At 45.3% G+C, this 18965-nt stretch overlaps 2 protein-coding genes across 2 annotated transcripts; one reads left to right on the top strand and one right to left on the bottom strand.

The window, feature by feature from the left end:
• Nucleotides 1–6406: 6406 nt before the first annotated feature.
• LOC112086183 lies at nt 6407–8204 on the top strand. Its single transcript, XM_024154943.1, has 2 exons — nt 6407–7224; nt 7298–8204. The coding sequence occupies exons 1-2, from the start codon at nt 6407–6409 to the stop codon at nt 8202–8204; spliced, it is 1725 nt and encodes a 574-aa protein (XP_024010711.1).
• A 119-nt stretch (nt 8205–8323) lies between these two features.
• LOC112086182 (meiosis-specific protein ASY2-like) lies at nt 8324–18131 on the bottom strand. The gene is made up of 6 exons (XM_024154941.1): nt 17968–18131; nt 10114–10778; nt 9799–9930; nt 9086–9720; nt 8727–9009; nt 8324–8619 (listed from the first exon to the last, which is right to left on the bottom strand). The coding sequence occupies exons 1-6, from the start codon at nt 18129–18131 to the stop codon at nt 8324–8326; spliced, it is 2175 nt and encodes a 724-aa protein (XP_024010709.1).
• Between the last annotated feature and the right edge of the window lie 834 nt (nt 18132–18965).

Here is an 18965-nt window from a genome sequence, read left to right as displayed (position 1 = left end):
TTTGTTCCCAGGTCGCACGACCATCCCGCAGACTTTATGACTTAAACTCCTCGGCCTCTCTTCCAATGCTGCGTCCTAGTCCTCTTGCTTCCCAGCCAGCACGCCTAAGCCGGAGTAAATTGCGAACATGTGTGCGGTTTGGTTCCTTTGTTCCCAGGTAGCACGACTAAGGCGCAGGTTTTTGGACTTAGACACTTTAGCCTTTCTTCTCCTTTGCTGCGACCTGGAACCCTTGCTTCCCAGCTAGCACGACCAACTTGGAGTAAATTGCGAACATATGTGCGACTTGGTCTTCTTTTGTTCCCAGGTAGCATGACTAAGGCGCAGGTTTTTGGACTTAGACAACTCAGGCTTTCTTTGTTTGGTGCGGCCTAGTCTTCATGCTTCCAGGTAGCACGACCATCTCGGAGTAAAATGCGGATCATCGTGCGGCTTAGCTTCCATTCGTCCCAGCCAGCACACCTAAGCCGCAGCTTTTGTAACTTAGATACCTTGGCCGTTCTCCTCATGCTGCGACCTGGTCTCCTTGTTCCTAGCTAGCACGCCTAACCCGGAGTGATTTGCGAACATATGTGCGGCCTAACTCTTTTGGTTCCCAGGTAGTACAACTTGGCCGCATGTTTTTGGACTTAAGATATCTCGGCCATTCCACTTTTGCTGCTACCTAGTCTCCTTGTGCCCAGCCAGCACACCTAAGTCGGAGTGAATTGTGAGTTGGGCTGCGACTTAGCTTCCTTGGGTTTCAGGCCGCAGCACCAGGTAGCAGAGTCTGGGACTTAGAACTCTTGGCCCTTCTTCTTTTGCATGCGGCCTGGCTCCTCTGCTCCTAGGTCGCACATCCAAGTAGGAGTGAATCACGATTGTTGCTGCGGGTTGGGTTCTTGGACACCAGCTAGCACAACCAACCCGCAGGATTTTCCACTTAGTCAACTTGGCCCTTTCTACTGCTTTGTGCGGCCTAACTCTTTTTTCACCAGGTAGCACGCCCAGGCCGGAGTAAATTGCGAGTCCTGCTGCGGCCTGGGCTCTTCTTGATCCAAAACGCACACCTAGGTAGCACTGAGGCGTTCTCCAAGTTTTTTAGGCCCTAAACACTTCTCTCAGCCCTCTCACATGCTCCATTCCATTCATCACTGAGCTATGTCCTCCAAAAGTCACCTAGAACCTGAGACCAACTCACAAAACCCATCAAAAAGTTCTAAAACATAAAAGAAAAGAGAAGGAATCAAAAGAACTATGTACAAAGATAAGCTTGGGGTGTCTCCCAAGAGCACTTTGTTTAAAGTCTCTAAGTTTGACTTTGGAAACCTGTTTAATAGGCTGGTGGTGGATCAAGAAGGGGAACTGATGTAGCTTCCTCCTTCCTTTGTGAAACCAAATAGTGTTTGATCCTTTGGCCATTTACCACAAACTCTTGACCATTCTTTCCTTCCAAGACAACAGCTCCATATGGCCGGACTTCAAGAACCTTAAAAGGACCAGACCATCTAGACTTAAGTTTTCCTGGAAACAACTTAAGCCTAGAGTTGAACAGCAACACTAGATCTCCTTCCTTGAACTCCCTTTTCAAAATCTTTTGATCATGCAAAGCTTTGGTCTTCTCCTTATAGATCTTTGAGCTCTCAAAAGCCTCAAGCCTAATCTCCTCAAGTTCATGGAGTTGCATGACCCTTTTCTCTTGAGCTGTCTTGATATCAAAATTCAGCAACTTCACAGCCCACATAGCCTTGTACTCCAACTCAACAGGAAGGTGGAAGCTCTTCCCATATAGCAGACTGAAAGGTGATGTCCCAATTGGAGTTTTAAAGGCAGTCCTATAAGCCCACAATGCATCATCTAGCCTTTTGCTCCAATCTTTTCTGCTTGAGCTAACAGTCCTCTCAAGAATGGCCTTGATTTTTCTATTAGATACTTCAACCTAGCCACTAGTTTGAGGATGATATGGAGTAGCTATCTTGTGTTTCACTCCATGCTTTCTCAACAAACCCTCCAAAGTCTTGTTCACAAAATGAGATCCTCCATCAGAGATAACAACCCTTGGAACTCCAAATCTTGGGAAGATAATGCTCTTGAACAGCTTCACTACAACCTTGGAATCATTGGTAGGGGAAGCAATGGCCTCAACCCATTTGGACACATAGTCTACAGCAACAAGTATATACTGATTCCCATAGGATGAAATGAAGGGCCCCGTAAAGTCAATCCCCCAGCAATCAAAGATCTCAACTTCTAGAATTGGGTTTTGAGGCATCTCACTCGTCTTTGATATGTTTCCATACCTCTGACAGGCATCACATGCTGAAACCACTAACTGAGCATCTTTGAACATTGTGGGCCACCAAAACCCACTCTGAAGAACCTTGGCCACAGTCTTGAATGCTCCCATGTGACCTCCAAAAGCTGAACCATGACACTCTTGCAACACAGGTTGCATCTCCTCCTCAGCCAGACACCTTCTATACAGCTGATCTTTGTTCAGGACATAGAGGTAGGGCTCATCCCAATGGTATCTTTGAACATCTCTGAAGAACTTCTTCCTTTTGCAAGCATCTAATTCAGGAGGCTCCACCCCACAGGCAAGATAGTTCACAATGTCTGCAAACCAAGGCATCCTCCTCTCTTGAATGCTGTCCACTTCTTCAAACTCCAAATAAGAATGGAGCACCATCAGTGATTCCTCAGGAAGACTGTCATTAGGAGGCACTTCAGAGTCAATTCTCAGCCTAGAGAGATGGTCTGCAGCTCCATTCTCTATACCCTTTTTGTCCTGTACTTCCATATCAAACTCCTGAAGTAGAAGAACTCATCTCAATAGTCTTGGCTTAGCATCTTTCTTGGTCATCAGATACCTGAGGGCTGCATGATCAGTATATACAATGACTTTTGATCCCACCAGGTAGCTTCTGAATTTATCAAAGGCAAAGACTATTGCCAACATTTCCTTCTCAGTAGTAGCATACTTCTCTTGTGCAGAGTCAAGTGTTCTACTAGCATAGTAGATGACATGAAGCTTCTTATCTTTCTTCTGGCCAAGTACAGCTCCAACTGCAAAATCAGATGCATCTGTCATAACCTCAAAAGGAAGGGACCACTCTGGGGCTTGGACAATTGGTGCACTGACTAATGCATCCTTGATCATCTTGAAGGCCTCTTCACATTCAGCATCGAAGATAAAATCAACTTCTTTACACAACAGTCTTGTCAAGGGCCTGGCAATTCTTGAGAAGTCTTTGATAAATCTTCTGTAAAACCCTGCATGCCCAAGGAAACTTCTTATCCCTTTGACTGAAGTGGGAGTTTGCAGGTTCACCATTACTTCTACTTTTGCTCTGTCAACCTCTATGCCCTTCTCAGATATCTTGTGCCCAAGTACTATTCCTTCCTGCACCATGAAGTGGCACTTCTCCCAGTTCAACACCAAGTTATGCTGCTCACATCTCTCCAAGACCTGTGACAAATTAGAGAGACAATCCGAGAAGGAGGAGCCATAGACACTAAAGTCATCCATGAACACCTCAACTTTCTCTTCAATAATGTCAGAGAAAATGTGCATCATACATCTTTGAAAAGTGGTCGGTGCATTACATAAACCGAAAGGCATTCGCCTGTATGCAAATGTGCCATAAGGGCATGTGAATGTTGTTTTCTCTTGATCTCGGGGATCTATGGGAATTTGAAAGAACCCCGAGTACCCATCGAGAAAACAAAAGAAAGGGTGGTTTCCAAGCCTCTCTAACATCTGATCAATGAAAGGCAAAGGAAAATGATCCTTCCTAGAGGCTGCATTGAGCTTTCTATAGTCTATACACATTCTGTGTCCTGTGACAGTTCTAGTAGCTATAAGCTCATCCTTCTCGTTTTTCACCACTGTGATCCCACCCTTCTTGGGCACAACATGAACATGAGACACCCATCTTGAGTCAGAGATTGGGTAAATTATCCCTGACTCAAGAAGTTTTAGTATCTCCTTCTTAACCACTTCCTTAAGGTTGGGGTTAAGTCGTCGTTGATGCTCAATAGAGGACATAGATTGGTCCTCTAGGTGGATCCTGTGGGTACAAATGTCAGGAGAGATCCCTCTAATATCAGCCAATGAATATCCTATGGCTCTCCTGAACTTTCTTATCTCACTAAGCAATGCACTCTCTTGATCCTCTAATAGGCTATCATTGATGAATACTGGATATGTGGAGTTTAAGCCCAAGAAAGCATACCTGAGCCCTGTTAGTAGAGGCTTGAGCTCAACAGGGGGTGCATCAGCCTCATTCCAATCCTGGTCCAAGCTGCTTTGGCTGGTGTCTGATCCATTGATAGCCAAGACCTCAGAGCCACCTTGTTCCAGCTCCAAAAACCTTGTCTCAGGACCCAGCTCTCTTGCATTGTCCAGATACAGCTTATACCCTTCACTTGCTTCAGCTAAGAGCCCATTTTCTCCTTGTTCTTGAGTTAGAGCAGCTTGAAGAGGATCCTCAGTGTTCAGCTCCTCAAGAAACTCATCAGCCAACTGATCCATTGTCTCCACATAGAAACATTGACCTTCAATGGTGGGTTTCTTCATCATCTCATTCACAACAAACTTGAGCTTTTCAGACCCAAGTTGAAGCTCTATTATCCCACCTCTCACATCAATTATGGCTCCTGCAGTTGCTAAGAATGGCCTGCCCAAGATAAGAGGATCTACTGGTTCCTCATCCATTTCCAGCACAACAAAATCTGTTGGAACCTCAAAACCACCAATCTTGACAGGTAGATCTTCCAACATACCAACAGGCAATCTAACTGATCTATCTGCAAGGATAAGAGAGATCCTTGCAGGATTGAAGACTCTAAATCCCAGCTTCTTTGCTATGGAGAATGGCATCAAGCTGACTGATGCTCCTAGATCACAAAGACATCCAGAGAATAGAAGAGGTCCAATGGCACAAGGGAGTGTGAAACTCCCTGGATCAGTTAACTTCCTTGGAATGGACTTCTTCTGAATGATAGCACTGCATTCATGACTTAGTACCACCATGCCTTGAAGCTCCTTTGTTTTGTTCAGAATGGCATCCTTCAAGAACTTCCCCATCTTTGTCATCATTAAGAATGCATCAATGAGAGGCATTGTGAGGGGTGTCTCCTTGAGTGCCTTCTCAAATACAGCTCTTGCCTTGTCCACAAGTTGCTTCTTAAATCTCCCTGGAAATGGGAGCTTGGGTTGGTATAGAGGTGGTGGCACATATTTCTTCTCTGGTTCTGGTTCCTTTGCTACCTCTTTACCCTTTTCTGTCCTTGGTTTCTCAGCAACTTGATCATCTTTTAAGGCTGCCTCCCCCTCAGTTTGATCATTGTCCTCAATGATCACATTGTTATTCTCAATACCAGGTAACTCCTTTCCACTTCTCAGTGTAATGGCCTTGGCATATTCTTTGGGGTTAGGTTCTAGTTTTCCAGGTAGGTGACCTTGGTTCCTTGAGCTTGAGGCCTGGTTCTGCTTCAGTTCCTTGATTTATTGCTGCATGGCTGCATTCTGGCTTGCAAAGATCTGTTGACCCTGAAGTAGCTGTTGCAGAATACCAACCATATATGTACCCATCTGTGGCTGCTGTTGAACCGTTGGTGGCTGAAACTGTTGTTGAACAGGCGCTTGCTGTTGGAACTGTGGTGGACCAAACCCTGGTGGTGCCTTTTGCTGCTGTGAACTGAAACTATGAACTTGAAATGGTTGTTGTTGTTGGAGGTGAAAACCGCACCCCGGTTTTCTCCGGTACAAACCGAGATCGACATAACATAAGCCCGGTTCACAAAGGAATGTACTGGGAAGACTGGGCCGAGTAAATTCTTGGGCCGAACGCAGCCCATTAAGCCAAGGTCGGCGAGAAGCTTTTCAAAGGAACCGAGGAGTTCCCCGAGTTCGGTCGAGAATAGGAAAGTTGCCTAAAGGAAAAAGGAAACTGCTACGAGAAAAGGAAAAGGACCGACAGAAAAGGAAAGTCCTCTCGGTCCCATATCGCTGAAGATGTTCTCGATGACCGACTCAGAGGATATATATAAAGGAAGATGAATCGACACCAGAGAACACAAGAGATTCCAGAGAAGACTTAGAGACTGAGAACTCATTACGCTAGATTCTTAGTTTCATAAAGTCTTAGCTCGTTGTTAACTGCTTAACTACCGGACTCAGTTGTATTCTCTCGATTCGATCTAATAAATATCGAGTTTACCGATCTAAAGTACTGTTTTACCCTTTGTCGATATTCACTTATCAACAATTGGCGTGCCAGGAAGGGGAACTAAACAGAGTTTTCAGTCTTAGATCGGACTTCGGATAGATCGAATCAGCAATGACGGATCAAACAAACATTCACGAGGAAGGAAACCCTCTCGGTGGAGAGAACTCTAACGTCCGAAACCTAGCGGAACAGGGATGAGGAATTCCTGGGGAAAACACTCATTCCGCCTTGGCTTCCCGGCGTCCAACAATGAAGCCGAATACGAAGCGTTAATTGCCGGACTACGACTTGCTAAAAATATCGGTGCCGAACACGTACACGCCTACTGCGACTCTCAACTTGTGGCTAACCAATTTCACGGCAAATACGAGGCCAAGAACGACCGCATGGACGTGTACCTCAAAGTCCTTAAGGATATTGCTTCGGAGTTCTCAACCTTCGAGCTTACAAAGATACCTCGTGATGAGAATGCAACCGCCGATGCTTTAGCCGCTCTTGCGACTAATTCTGATCCCGATCTTCAGCGAACTATCCCAATTGCGGCAATTGAACGACCAAGTATCGAGCCTGCTCTGAACTGCAACATCATTACACGAAGACGTGATTACGAAGCCCAACCCAATCTCGCTCCACCCCTGACCCGGAAGACGAAACCCAGAGAAGTCGTCACCGATCTCGACACCAACATGGACGAACAACCTGATAATAATTACGATCTCGAAGATGAGTCTGAGGGTCAACACGTTCCAATCGATATCAAAGCCGAAGGTGAAGAAGAGCCTGAAGATTGGACCTTAGAAATTGTGGGCTACATTGGAGATGGAACAGTCCCCGCAGATAAATGGGCAGCTCGGCGCCTCAAGGCGCATGCAGCTCGGTATGTGGTCATTAAGGGCACTCTCCTCAGATGGGACGCATCCGGTGTACTCTTGACTTGTGTTCACGGCAACGACATCATTGAAGTAATGCAGAAAGTTCATGAAGGAGAAGGAGGAAATCACTCAGGAGCTCGGTCTTTGGCATTCAAGATAAAAAAGCTGGCTATTATTGGCCCACTATGATTTCTGACTGCGAAAAATATACAGCACGCTGCGAGAAGTGCCAACGTCATGGCCCGATGATCAACCTTCCTACCGAGCTCTTGATGACCTCGACCGCACCATATCCTTTCATGCGCTGGGCAATGGACATCATCAGTCCTTTTCGCCGATCTACGACTCAGAAGCAATACGTTCTGGTCGTCACGGACTACTTCACCAAATGGGTCAAAGCCGAGGCATACCCCGAGATTCATGGAATCGATGTCAAGAAGTTCGTCTGGAAATTTATCATCTGCCGACACGGAGTTCCGTACGAGATCGTTACGGACAACGGAACCCAGTTCACTTCGATAATTTCACAGATTTTTGCGCCAAGTGGAAAATCAGACTAAGTTTCTCTACCCCGCGATACCCACAAGGAAACGGGCAGGCCGAAGCCACGAACAAAACCATTATCGATGGTCTGAAGAAGCGACTCGATACCGCTAAGGGAACTTGGGCGGACGAACTCGATGGTGTCTTGTGCTCTCACCGAACTACACCACTACGTTCGATCGGTCAGTCACCATTCTTCCTTGCATATGGTACAGAAGCTATGTGTCCAGCCGAACTCAACGTCCCAAGTATTCGCCGAACCATGCTCACCCAGCAACCCGACGCGAATAACGAGATGATGCTCGACACAATCGACTTAGTCGAAGAACATCGCGAACGAGCATTACTCCAGATACAAAATTACCAACAACTGGCAGCTCGCTACTACAACAAGAAGGTTAAAGGCCGTCACTTTGAAGATGGCGATCTCGTACTTCGCAAAGTCTATCAAAACACAGAAGAAAAAAACGCAGGTAAACTAGGCTACCGATCAAATAAAGTCGAGTTCAGATTGAATATCGATCTACTATTTAAGGAAAAATTAGAAACCATTGAAATAACGAAAGACATATCATAAAGCCTTCTGAAAGGCAAATAGGTTTAAAAACCCACCGAGGGTTCAGAAATAAACAAAATATTACATAACCCATGAAAGGGCAAATAAGTTCGAGTCAAAAGAAGAGAAACAAAAAAAGACTAAGCGGTCTTTGAGGTTGCAGCTTGATCGGCGTTCAGCATGTCCTCGTTCGAACCGAACTGCTCGCCTACCACCGGGTCATGAGCACTCTGAGTCACGTTCACGGCCGGCGCGTCGTCTTCCTCCGAAAACGGAGACATTCGCTTGTCCTCTTCAGTAAGGACGCAAGCGTCGACCGAACGGAAATCTTCTAGAGCTTTGGCGTGCTTTGCCTCGATGTCAGCTACCATCTCAGGCGGGACCTCGTACAAACCTTTCTTCTTGAGCTGCTTGATGAAGCCGAGAATCCGGTGAGCTGGTTGACCACCAGGTACGGCTTACGAGCCCGATCAGCATCATCCAAGCTTCGGATGACCTTCTCTAAGCGCTCAAAGGCCTTTGCGTGAACGCTCTTAGCTCAACCCTTCCAGTGGGTCACCAAGTCCCTCAGCCGCTCCCGGTCTTTCTCGAACTCCTGAACAAGCATGCTCTGAGCCTCGGTAAGCTCCTTTCTCACCGCTTTCAACTCCGCGCTCTCTTGCTTCAGCAGATCGACCGAGGAGTGGAGAGTGTCATTGATTTGGAGCTCGGTAGCAAGGCGCTCTTCCACTTTGACGACCCTCTCCTCAAGCTCGGCAATCCTGACCTGCTCGTCATACAGTGCGACTTCATACGCCGCGACCAAGTTGTTGGTCTGACTGGCGAGCTGCACAAAGTGAAACATGAGTTAGAGCTCATACTCGGAAAAATATTAAAATCAAGAAAAGAAGTAAGGAAATTACCACGGCAGTTGTACGTGCGATCCCCTTGTACATATTGGGGAAACGGAGCTCAGCCACTGCCGGGAGACTCGGGACCTGAGAAGAGATCTTATGGTAGAGTTCGGCGCAGGCATCGATGTTCTCCTCGAAAGGAGTCTCCTCATCGTAGTCGAAGCAGACCTTCGCCCTCTTCGCTGGCTCTGGCTCTGGAGAACCCTCGGTGCGGTCTCCAGCTTTTCTCTTTCGAGAATGAGAAGCCTCAGCTCGATCTTGAAAAAGAGCGAGGTCTGACGCCACAGCCGTCGGTGCCTCGAGCTCAGCGGGAGCGTCCTGCGCCCGAGAAGAGTCTTCAATCCTCTTAGTCTTCTTCGAGGACTTTTTCTTCTTCAGCTTTTTCTGACCATTGTGGTCAGGTGAGTTCGCAGCGAGCGGCGGTTCTTCAGGTTGTTCCCTAACCTCTTCGGTAGCAGGAACGGGGTTCGGAGTCGCGTCGTTCGGCTCCTCTTCGCCGAACAGAGTTGGGATCTCTTCCAGCGAAAGCATCCTGGCAGTTCGAGGTCGTTTAGCCTGCGGTTTTGGTGCTTTGCGTCTTGGAGCAGCTCGGGGCTTGTTAGCTCGAGCTTTTGGCTTCCGCGGTTTCGGTTCTCCGACAGAAGCTGTAATGAAAATATGTCAAGGAGGAGTTCGGAATAAACTCAGAATAAAACAAATAAAACTGAACTTAATAGTCGAACCTGCTTTCTTAGCTCGGCGCTGAAGAATCTCTTCCCACACTTCAGGCCAACGACGTTTACCGGCTTCGCTGAAAGCTGCTTCGAATTCAGATGTGAGTCCGGAGTTAAGAATAATGCTCGGGAGATGACGACCTGCAAAGAGGAATCGAAAGAGAATTAAGCAAGATACAAAGTCAAAAATCAACTAAGTATAAGATCATCTAAATCTACCGATCGGAATCTTCCACTCCGATTGAGATGGGATGTCAGAGTTGCTGACGGTGAGATCGTTCATCTCGAGGTAGAAATACTAGGATTCCCAGTCATTGAATTTACTGGGCTTAGCCCCAGTAACAATGTTCTTTCTTGGCTTGGCGTTCGCTGCGAAGAACCATTCCTTAGATTTGTGGATGTTGACCGAGAAGAGGTCTTCAAACAGCCGAATGGTTGGGATTTCGCCGAGCTCGTCGCATAAGGTAACGAATCCTACGTAGTTCGTTATTGAGGCCGGCATCACCTGCGTGAGAACTACGCCGTGACGATTGCAGTAGCCAAGTAGACGAGAAGGAATCGGAAGGGTGAGCCCGCACTGAGTGAAAAACATCAGGTAGATGCAAAGGAAACCTTCAGGAACGTCCCATGGTCGATCTCCAGCTTCCGGTATAATGAAGATGACCTTGTCTGAAAGCCCGTTCTCCTCGAGTACGGCTCGAACGGCACCCGGAGAGAGAGAACAAGATGGCACGTTATGCGGACGAACAACTTTTCGCCTCGGAAGTGGCGGCAAAGCATGGTTCACTGCTTCAAGATTATCCTCGGCGACTCCTGCTTCGGTAGTGTCTTCCTCAGGATTTTCTTCAAGTTCCTCGATCTCTTCGATCTCGTGATCGATACCATCGACGTTTGGCCCAGTTCGAGCTCCTGTTTCGCGAGTCTCTGTAGCCAGTTGTTCGGTAGCCTCAACTCGCGGTCGAGATCGGCTACTGCTCGCGCCGACCGATCTGGAGTTTTTACGGATCAATTGCGGAGGATTACTCTCCTTGTTGGATGAGTTCGTTGAATGAGGGTTTGAAGAGGAAGAGCTCGGCTACGAGGATTCGCGGCGATCTTCCGAAAGGATTTGATTAGAAGAAGAATTAATTGAAGAACTGGAAGACATTTTGAGCTCGGAAAAGTAGATTCGAAGGAGATCTAAGAAGAATGAAGAACAGTTTGAAGATCAACTGGAAAAGATTGAAGATTGAATTTGAAGATCGAACGGGAAATTAGAAGATTGATCGGAAAAATCGAGGGTTTGCGGCGGCGGAAGTTGAAGAAATGAGAGAGAACTACGAATAAAAACTAGAGAGAGAAACAAAAATCTAGAGAGAAGGGAGAGCAACGTACCTTATATATGCTTGAACGAGAGTAATGAATGTGAAAAGAAGTTTTTCCCTTATAAACAGTGGGAATCGTGGTTCCTCGATTTTCGCGAAGATCCTGGAATTCACGCGCCGCATTGAAGACAGGGTGCGAAACGTCCGAGAATGTGAATCGATTGCAGTTACCGATCTCAGTTTGTGACTTACTTTGAATCAAATGAGTTCGACTAAAGCCACTTCCTTTCATCGAACTGAGGGGGGGGGCTAACTGTTGGAGGTAAAAACCGCACCCCGGTTTTCTCCGGTACTAACCGAGATCGGCATAACATAAGCCCGGTTCACGAAGAAATGTACCGGGAAGACTGGGCCGAGTAAAATCTTGGGACGAACGCAGCCCATTAAGCCAAGGTTGGCGAGAAGCTTCTCGAAGGAACCGAGGAGTTCCCCGAGTTCGGTCGAGTATAGGAAAGTTGCCTAAAGGAAAAAGGAAACTGCTACGAGAAAAGGAAAAGGACCGAGAGAAAAGGAAAGTCCTCTCGGTCCCATATCGCTGAAGATGTTCTCGATGACCGACTCAGAGGATATATATAAAGGAAGATGAATCGACACCAGAGAACACAAGAGATTCCAGAGAAGACTTAGAGACTGAGAACTCATTACGCTAGATTCTTAGTTTCATAAAGTCTTAGCTTGTTGTTAACTGCTTAACTACCGAACTCAGTTGTATTCTCTCGATTCGATCTAATAAAAACCGAGTTTACCGATCTAAAGTACTGTTTTACCCCTTGTTGATATTCACTTATCAACAGTTGTTGCTGACCAAAACCTTGATTCTGAACAAACTGATTCTTGGGTTGAAAAGATCCTTGAAAGTTGTTCTTGGGAACAATGTTCTGTGGAGCTTGAGAATTGGGATAGACCTGGTCTTGTGGGTTAGCTACATTGGGGTTCCTGTAAGAAAGGTTTGGATTGGAATTACCATACTGATATCTCTGGAACCTCTGATTCCCAATGTAGTTAAGCTCCTCTTGGGTGAGGCCCTCTTCACTTATGTTCTCAAAGATTTAAGATGGTTCCTCATACTCTCCAACAAAATGCATTGGCTTGTGAGTTACCAACTTCAACTTGTCTAATTCATTTCTCAACTCCTTAACTTCCCTAGTGAGCCTCTGTTCTGAGCTAAAACCTTCACACCTATTTGATCTGTCATAGTCTTCACCATAAGTATCATTGCTCAATGCTAAGTTCTCCACTAGCTCCATACTGATGAGCATTGGCCCTGTCATTCTCTCCAACATAGACTTGGGGTTGCTCATATCTTCTTTGTTGGTGTTGGAAGGGCTGGGGTTGGTGGTGCACTTGTTGTCTTTGCTGAACATTGGCCTGATGCCTCTGTTGATGAGCTTGAGCTTGTCCCTGGTGGACATAAGCTTGTTGGTGATGCACCTGTTCCTGATGAACATTGCCCTGATGAAGCCCTTGGCCAACTCCATTACCAGCTCCATTACCCTGAGCCTGTTGCTCCTGAACTGGTTGTTCTATGTCTACCACGTGATCTCCTTGTTCTGCCATTTCAGCCTGATCAACTTGTCTACCACGTCTGTCCCTTCTCCTCCTTGGTACCAGAAGATTGATATTGTCGTTGAGAGGGAAAGGTGGACCACAGCTTCTTGATCTAAACCTGGTGTTCATACACCTGAAATCACAAACAGAACTTGAAAGTAATCAGTAAAACCAAGAAAGTAAGCACTTGATCTCAAGAATAGATCAAAGCTTAATGCTAAACAAACCACAATTTGGCAACTGCGCCAATTGATAACTAAGAGTTTTCAAGGCTCTTTATAGAGGTTATCAATCCCCTGTCTTGTAGTACAAGGGGTTTATCAATCCAGATGTGGTGTTAGACACTAAACTATGTGATCAAGTTCTTAATTCAAGCAAACAAGAGTGGTTTTGATTATCTAAAGACAACTACAAACTTAAACAGGATTAAAGACTAATGACAATGACAAATGGTATGAATATGATATGATGGAGGCATGAGATTCTAGACATGATAGTTGGTTAGGGTGCTTTGGTGCTAAACTAGAAATGCTAATGACAATGATGAGACATTATTCAAATGATTAAGAACTCTAATCTAGGTTAATCCTCTCATGAAGGTATTAACCCCTATACTAATCCATTTTCAAACCAAATTCCCATTTGTGAAATATGAATCAATATGCATTAATAAACAGTTCTTAATGATCATTCAAGCAAATAACAATACATCATCATGCAGAAAATGCTTAAACCTCTAATACAGCTCTTTCAGGAATTTCATCAAACACTTTTGTTGCATGAAATTCCCAGAATCTAGATCTCAAGTGATATGCAAGGATCTAGCATAGAGAACAGCTGTTTAGAGAGATGAATCAATGAATCTAGCCCTAAGCACTCCTAATCTAACACTTTAGCACCCTAACCTGCACATCTAGAACCTCCTTAAGGTGACTACTCACTAATCATACTAATCTCAATTAAACCTTTGCAAGTTGAGAAGATTAGCATGATTAATGATGAGAAATGGAGATGGATATGATAGATTAAGAAGAAAGCAGCTTTAAAACTCAAAGATCTCTTCAACTCTCTTGATTAAAAACCCAAAAATCGATATTTCTCTTCTTGGTGGAGTCTTTTTCACAAAAGATGCAAGAGACAAAGGGAATAAAGCTTAGTCCCATCAGAAAAAACCCTAAAAATGTATTTATATCTCTCTAAAAACGAACCGGGTCAGCCCGGAACAAACCGGGTCCTGACCCGGCTTTAATGGATAAAGTGGGAATCCTGCGGGTTGGTCCAGTGTCTCCCAGGTAGCATGCCCAAGTCGCAGTAGATGAAGAACTTGTCTTGTGAGACTTAAATCGCTTTGTCTTAGCCGCATGCCCAAGTAGGAGTGATTTGCGAGTCTTGCTGCGGCTTAATCTTCTTCTTCTTCAACTCGCAGGACCAAGGCGGTTTCTGGGGAGTGTACAAACCGTGCAGGTTGGTCTCCATTGCACTCAGGTCGCAGGCTCAAGTCGGAGTAGATTGCGAGTGATCGTGCGGCTTGGTTCCAGGCGCGGCCAACTCGTATGCCTAAGTCGCACGATTGTGGACTTAGCAATTTTCTTGCTCGGGAGCCTCAGACCTTATCCAGTGATAGCTTACCCGCACTTCTCAACTCGCAGCATCAGCCTTCAGGCATTCATCTTCAGGCCTGCGGGTTAACCAAGTCGCAAGACCATCTCGCAGCATTCAGAGCAGCTTGGACCAGTTCACATTCCGGAGAGTGTAACTTCTACGATACTTGTCGGAATTGAGTGATTCTGGTTTCAGAAGACAGAGGACTCATTTATCTCCAACTTTGGTGAAAGAATCCTCGGTGCTGGGGAAGTGGAAGGCTTCCTGGAGGGCACATATTTGCAGCGCATTTACACGAACAGAGAGAGGCGTCTAGACATGTGTCCATTCCGGAGACCGTATCGTCCTGCTCATAGCTCCGAATTGAATGATCTCGGACGTTCTGGAAAGAAGACTCATATTTATATGATTATCATGAAGGCCCCGGAAACTGAATCGGCCTGGAAATACACCGTCCTTCGCATTCTTCAGAGCTTATCTGTTTGGTCCAAAACAGCAGCGAGACAGGGGTTTCTTCCGACGAGCTTAACTCTCTGCTCACGCGTCCGAATTCCATGATTCCACTTTCTATGGAACCGTAATCCAATCCTCTCCAACGTTCATGAAGCACCCGCCAACTGAATCGGAGCGGAAGGTTCCCCGGACAGGCGATTTCGGAAACGTGTCTGCACCCGGAGATTTTGGCCGATACAATCCACTCGTGGTACGCGTTTTGGCCGATAAGGTCTACCCGCGGTACATGAAAATGGCTGGTAAAAACCTTCCTGGTACGCGAGAATGGCCGATAACCTCCAAAAATACAAGTTCACCATTTTTCAAGCCTTGATCACCATTCCACCTCCTGGATTCATCTTTTCAGCTCCAAATACACCTGATAAACACTCAAAACATGCAAAGACTCATTGGGACCTAATGCATCTCCTAAGTTCTAAAACAAACCCTAAGGACCTAAAATGCATGGAATAAAAGATGATTTGGAATGAATTATGCAACCTAAATGATGCAAATTATGAACATATCAACCTCCCCGGCAACAGCACCAAAAACTTGATGCGAGCTAGGGTTGATGTCGCAAAAGAAGTTTTAAATTTGTAAACCCTAATGTCTGCAAGTGCACAGCCGTGCGTTGTAGTAATTAGGGTGTCGATCCACAGGGAGAGTTGTCTTTTTTATAAAAACTTCAAACTGGATTAGTAATTGAAGTCAAAGACCAATGGGGTTTTTTTTGTGGGGTTTTGGTGTCACGATTTCTACTAAGCTAAACAAGATATAAAAATAGATCCAAACAAAGATGAAAAACGTGCTGGGTATTAGGGTTCATGATCTATGACACAAAGAATCTAGGTAAGGATTTTCTATGATTCTGAAACTAGGATAGACACTTATAAGATTAGCCAACTCTCATCACCCTAATCATCTAATCACTTAATCTCGGCAATTAACTCTCGCTCTCATGCCGAAATAAGATCATGCATTTCAGATCGGAATCCATCTCAGCTTACGTATCCTCTGTAGGTAGCTTTCGTCTCCTACAACGGTGATGTCCATAAGATCCAGTTCAGGTAACCCATATATAACATTCTGGTGGTTTGGATTTAACCTTGGATCGGACTTAGATTCACGACTACAGCGTACCGCTTTGAGTATGGGATGAATGGGAGAATCATCTAAAAACGAAATCCTTTAACCTAAAAACCTAGATGTCATTTGTAACACCCCCGATTCGTACTAAGACTAGGACGAATCCAGAGCGCTACAAGATGATAATAGAGGCAGTTCGTCAAAAGCAGCCCATACTACTTAGGTTAAATCGTTTCTGAAATCACGCCTCTCGAACAAGACCTATGGCTTTTCAACCCGTATCTCAGTTTTGTGTTGTTTCACCTTGGACTAGCTTATATCACTAACACAAGCCTAGTTTTACTTCAAAACATACTTTATATTATTAAACTTTGAAAATATTGTCTTACAAAACGATTATAGCGAGACGGCCATGGCCTAGTGCCCAAAAGATACTATGTACATACTTTGAAACCTTGTTTTAAGCCAAACCAAAACTACTCCGGCCTCCTACTGTCCCGCCTTTCCCGAGCTATCCCGACAACTGGTCACCTGCAAAACAAATGAGTCATGAGTATTCTAGAAATACTCAGTGAGCTCTGGGGGTACTAAACACACATTAGTTCTCAATCCCCATGCAAACAATCACACAATCAATAATAATGCATCATCGTATGCACAAGCGGAAGCAATCTAAGACATAAGACCTTATATGTCAAACAATCTCGTTCCCTAATGTGAGGCCTCTAAATGCATCGGCCACTCTCCTAATTGCAACGATCCCGCAAATCACCACACAGGATCATCTTGGCGACCTTTCACTGATCTATTGACATACCGTCACATAGCATCGGACCGCCATACTGGCAGCACTCGGCCAAGGAAGCTACCTTTCGACCCTCTGAGTCGTCCTACCTCTGTGGCCTGTCTCCACATAGATAAGATATGTGGACGTGCCGATCGCATCTAATCTAAGAACGTATAAATCCTACCTTGATTTATACTTCCTAGATGCATCACCAAATCACACACAAACAATTAAATATGACATGCAAGACAATTAAATATGACATGCAAGAGGTCCCTTTACTTGCATTCATCATTTAATTTACCACGTATCATTTCTATCCGGTTTTCCCTAAAACCATAAAAAATAATATGTCAAACCTTTCAGCGAGCACATCACCAGACCAGAATAACACCGCTCTGACGTTATTCTTCCGACCAGATCTGCATGTTAGTTCATTAACATACACAAAAACCGGAACGCACCCTTAACGCAGGTCCATCACCGATCTTAACCCCTCTTGCTCCTAACTCCGGTATTCATCTAGATCTATAACCATATAGATCTAATAAATAACTAGCCTAGGACAAGATTAGAACAGAAAGGGTTTACTCTACGACTTACCGACCGTTCCCTAAGCCAGCACCGCGCGACCACTTCCCGCAAGCAGAATCCTATCGCCGAATACCCGAACTCACTCCTTTCTCTCACTACTTTCTCTCTCAAGAATTCTCAGATTTTGAGATGAGATTTTCTGAGCTTAAGGGAGGGGTATTTATAGGTTTCATGGAGGTTCTTAATGTTTGCCACATGCTAAACACTTGTCAAAAACCCTTAAACATTAGTCAGCAGACTTAACACTAATTAATCACCCTTAATTCTGCGCCAAATGTGTGGACCAGAACCAGCCACATCTGTTCTTATCCGCACATAACCCCCATCATATTTCTGCATTTTTACTATCGCTTCACGACAATCTGACTCGCTCATGCTCCCTCGGCCAGAACCTGATCCCTCGGCAAAAATCCAATTCTCTCGGCAGAATTTTTATTTCCCTCGGCTAAATCTTTCTTGCTCGACCAAAGTTGCTTCTCTCGGCAGAATTCAACTATCTCGGCCTTTACCGGATTTTTCCTGGTCCGTTCCTGACTCAGCACTTAACCGCGGTCACCCGTCCGCGTTTACTCAACGACCGGGTTGTTACATTCTCCCCCTTTAAAAGAATTCGTCCTGAATTCTAACTAAGAGTGCGAGGGTTCCCCTTACTCTATCACTGTGCCTTCCTCGAAGTATTCTGGATGCTCTTCTCGGAATCACTCCTCATCTTCCCATGTTATCACTTGTCTGTTCTGCCTTCCCCATAACACTTGAACTTGTGGGCTGGTGTGATTCTTAAGCACCCGTTCCCGTTGCTCTCCTATCCTGATAAATCTTTCAGGATAGGTAAGGTTTGGCCTTAATTCTTCGATAGGCTCCGTCATTATCGTATTCGGATCCGGTACATGTTTTCGTAACATAAACACATGGACACCGGGCGCAGGTGCATATCTTCTGGAATTTCTAACCTATATGCTACCTCTCCAACCTTTCCTAGAATATGATATGGACCAATATATGAAGACAATCACGAAACTGTCCAAGTAATCGTGAAATATTTCATTCATCAGCCTCATAAACACCGCTGGTGCATTGGTTAAGCCTAATGGCATTACCACAAACTCATACTGTCCATAGCGCGTGTTAAATGCCGTCTTCTTTACATCTTTCTCTAAAATAGGAATCTGATGATACCCAGACGCCAGATCTATCTTAGAGAACCAATTCGCTCCCCGCAGCTGATCTAACAACTCATCGATCCTTGGTAAGGGATACTTATCCTTTATCGTGACGTTGTTAATCCCTCGGTAATCTATGCAGAGCCTCATACTGCCGTCTTTCTTTTTGACAAACAATACTGGAGCTCCCCACGGTGATGAACTTGGCCGAATAAAACCTTTTCCCATAAGCTCTTCGAGTTGCGTCTTCGACTCGGCCAATTCAGCCGGAGCCATCCGATAGGGTGTCCTTGCAATCGGAGCCGCTCTTGGCTCTAAGTCTATTATAAACGGGTTACTCCGGGGTGGAAGTAACTCGGTTAATGACTTAAACACATCAGCGTAGTCCCAAACTACGGGTATGTCTTCTACCTGTAATTCCTTGTCCTTTTCGTCTTCCACCACATTGATTTCAACTAGATAAGCTTCCCCAGCTTCTAGTTCCTTCACAACTCTCAATGCTGCCACCATCGAGATGCCCTGACTTGGCTTGATCCCGTT

The sequence above is a fragment of the Eutrema salsugineum genome, unplaced genomic scaffold (genome assembly GCF_000478725.1).
Source record: "Eutrema salsugineum unplaced genomic scaffold, Eutsalg1_0 scaffold_9, whole genome shotgun sequence".
Lineage (NCBI taxonomy): Eukaryota > Viridiplantae > Streptophyta > Magnoliopsida > Brassicales > Brassicaceae > Eutrema > Eutrema salsugineum.
The sequence above is the reverse complement of the archived record's forward strand: the minus strand, read 5'-3'. Positions and strand labels throughout refer to the sequence as shown.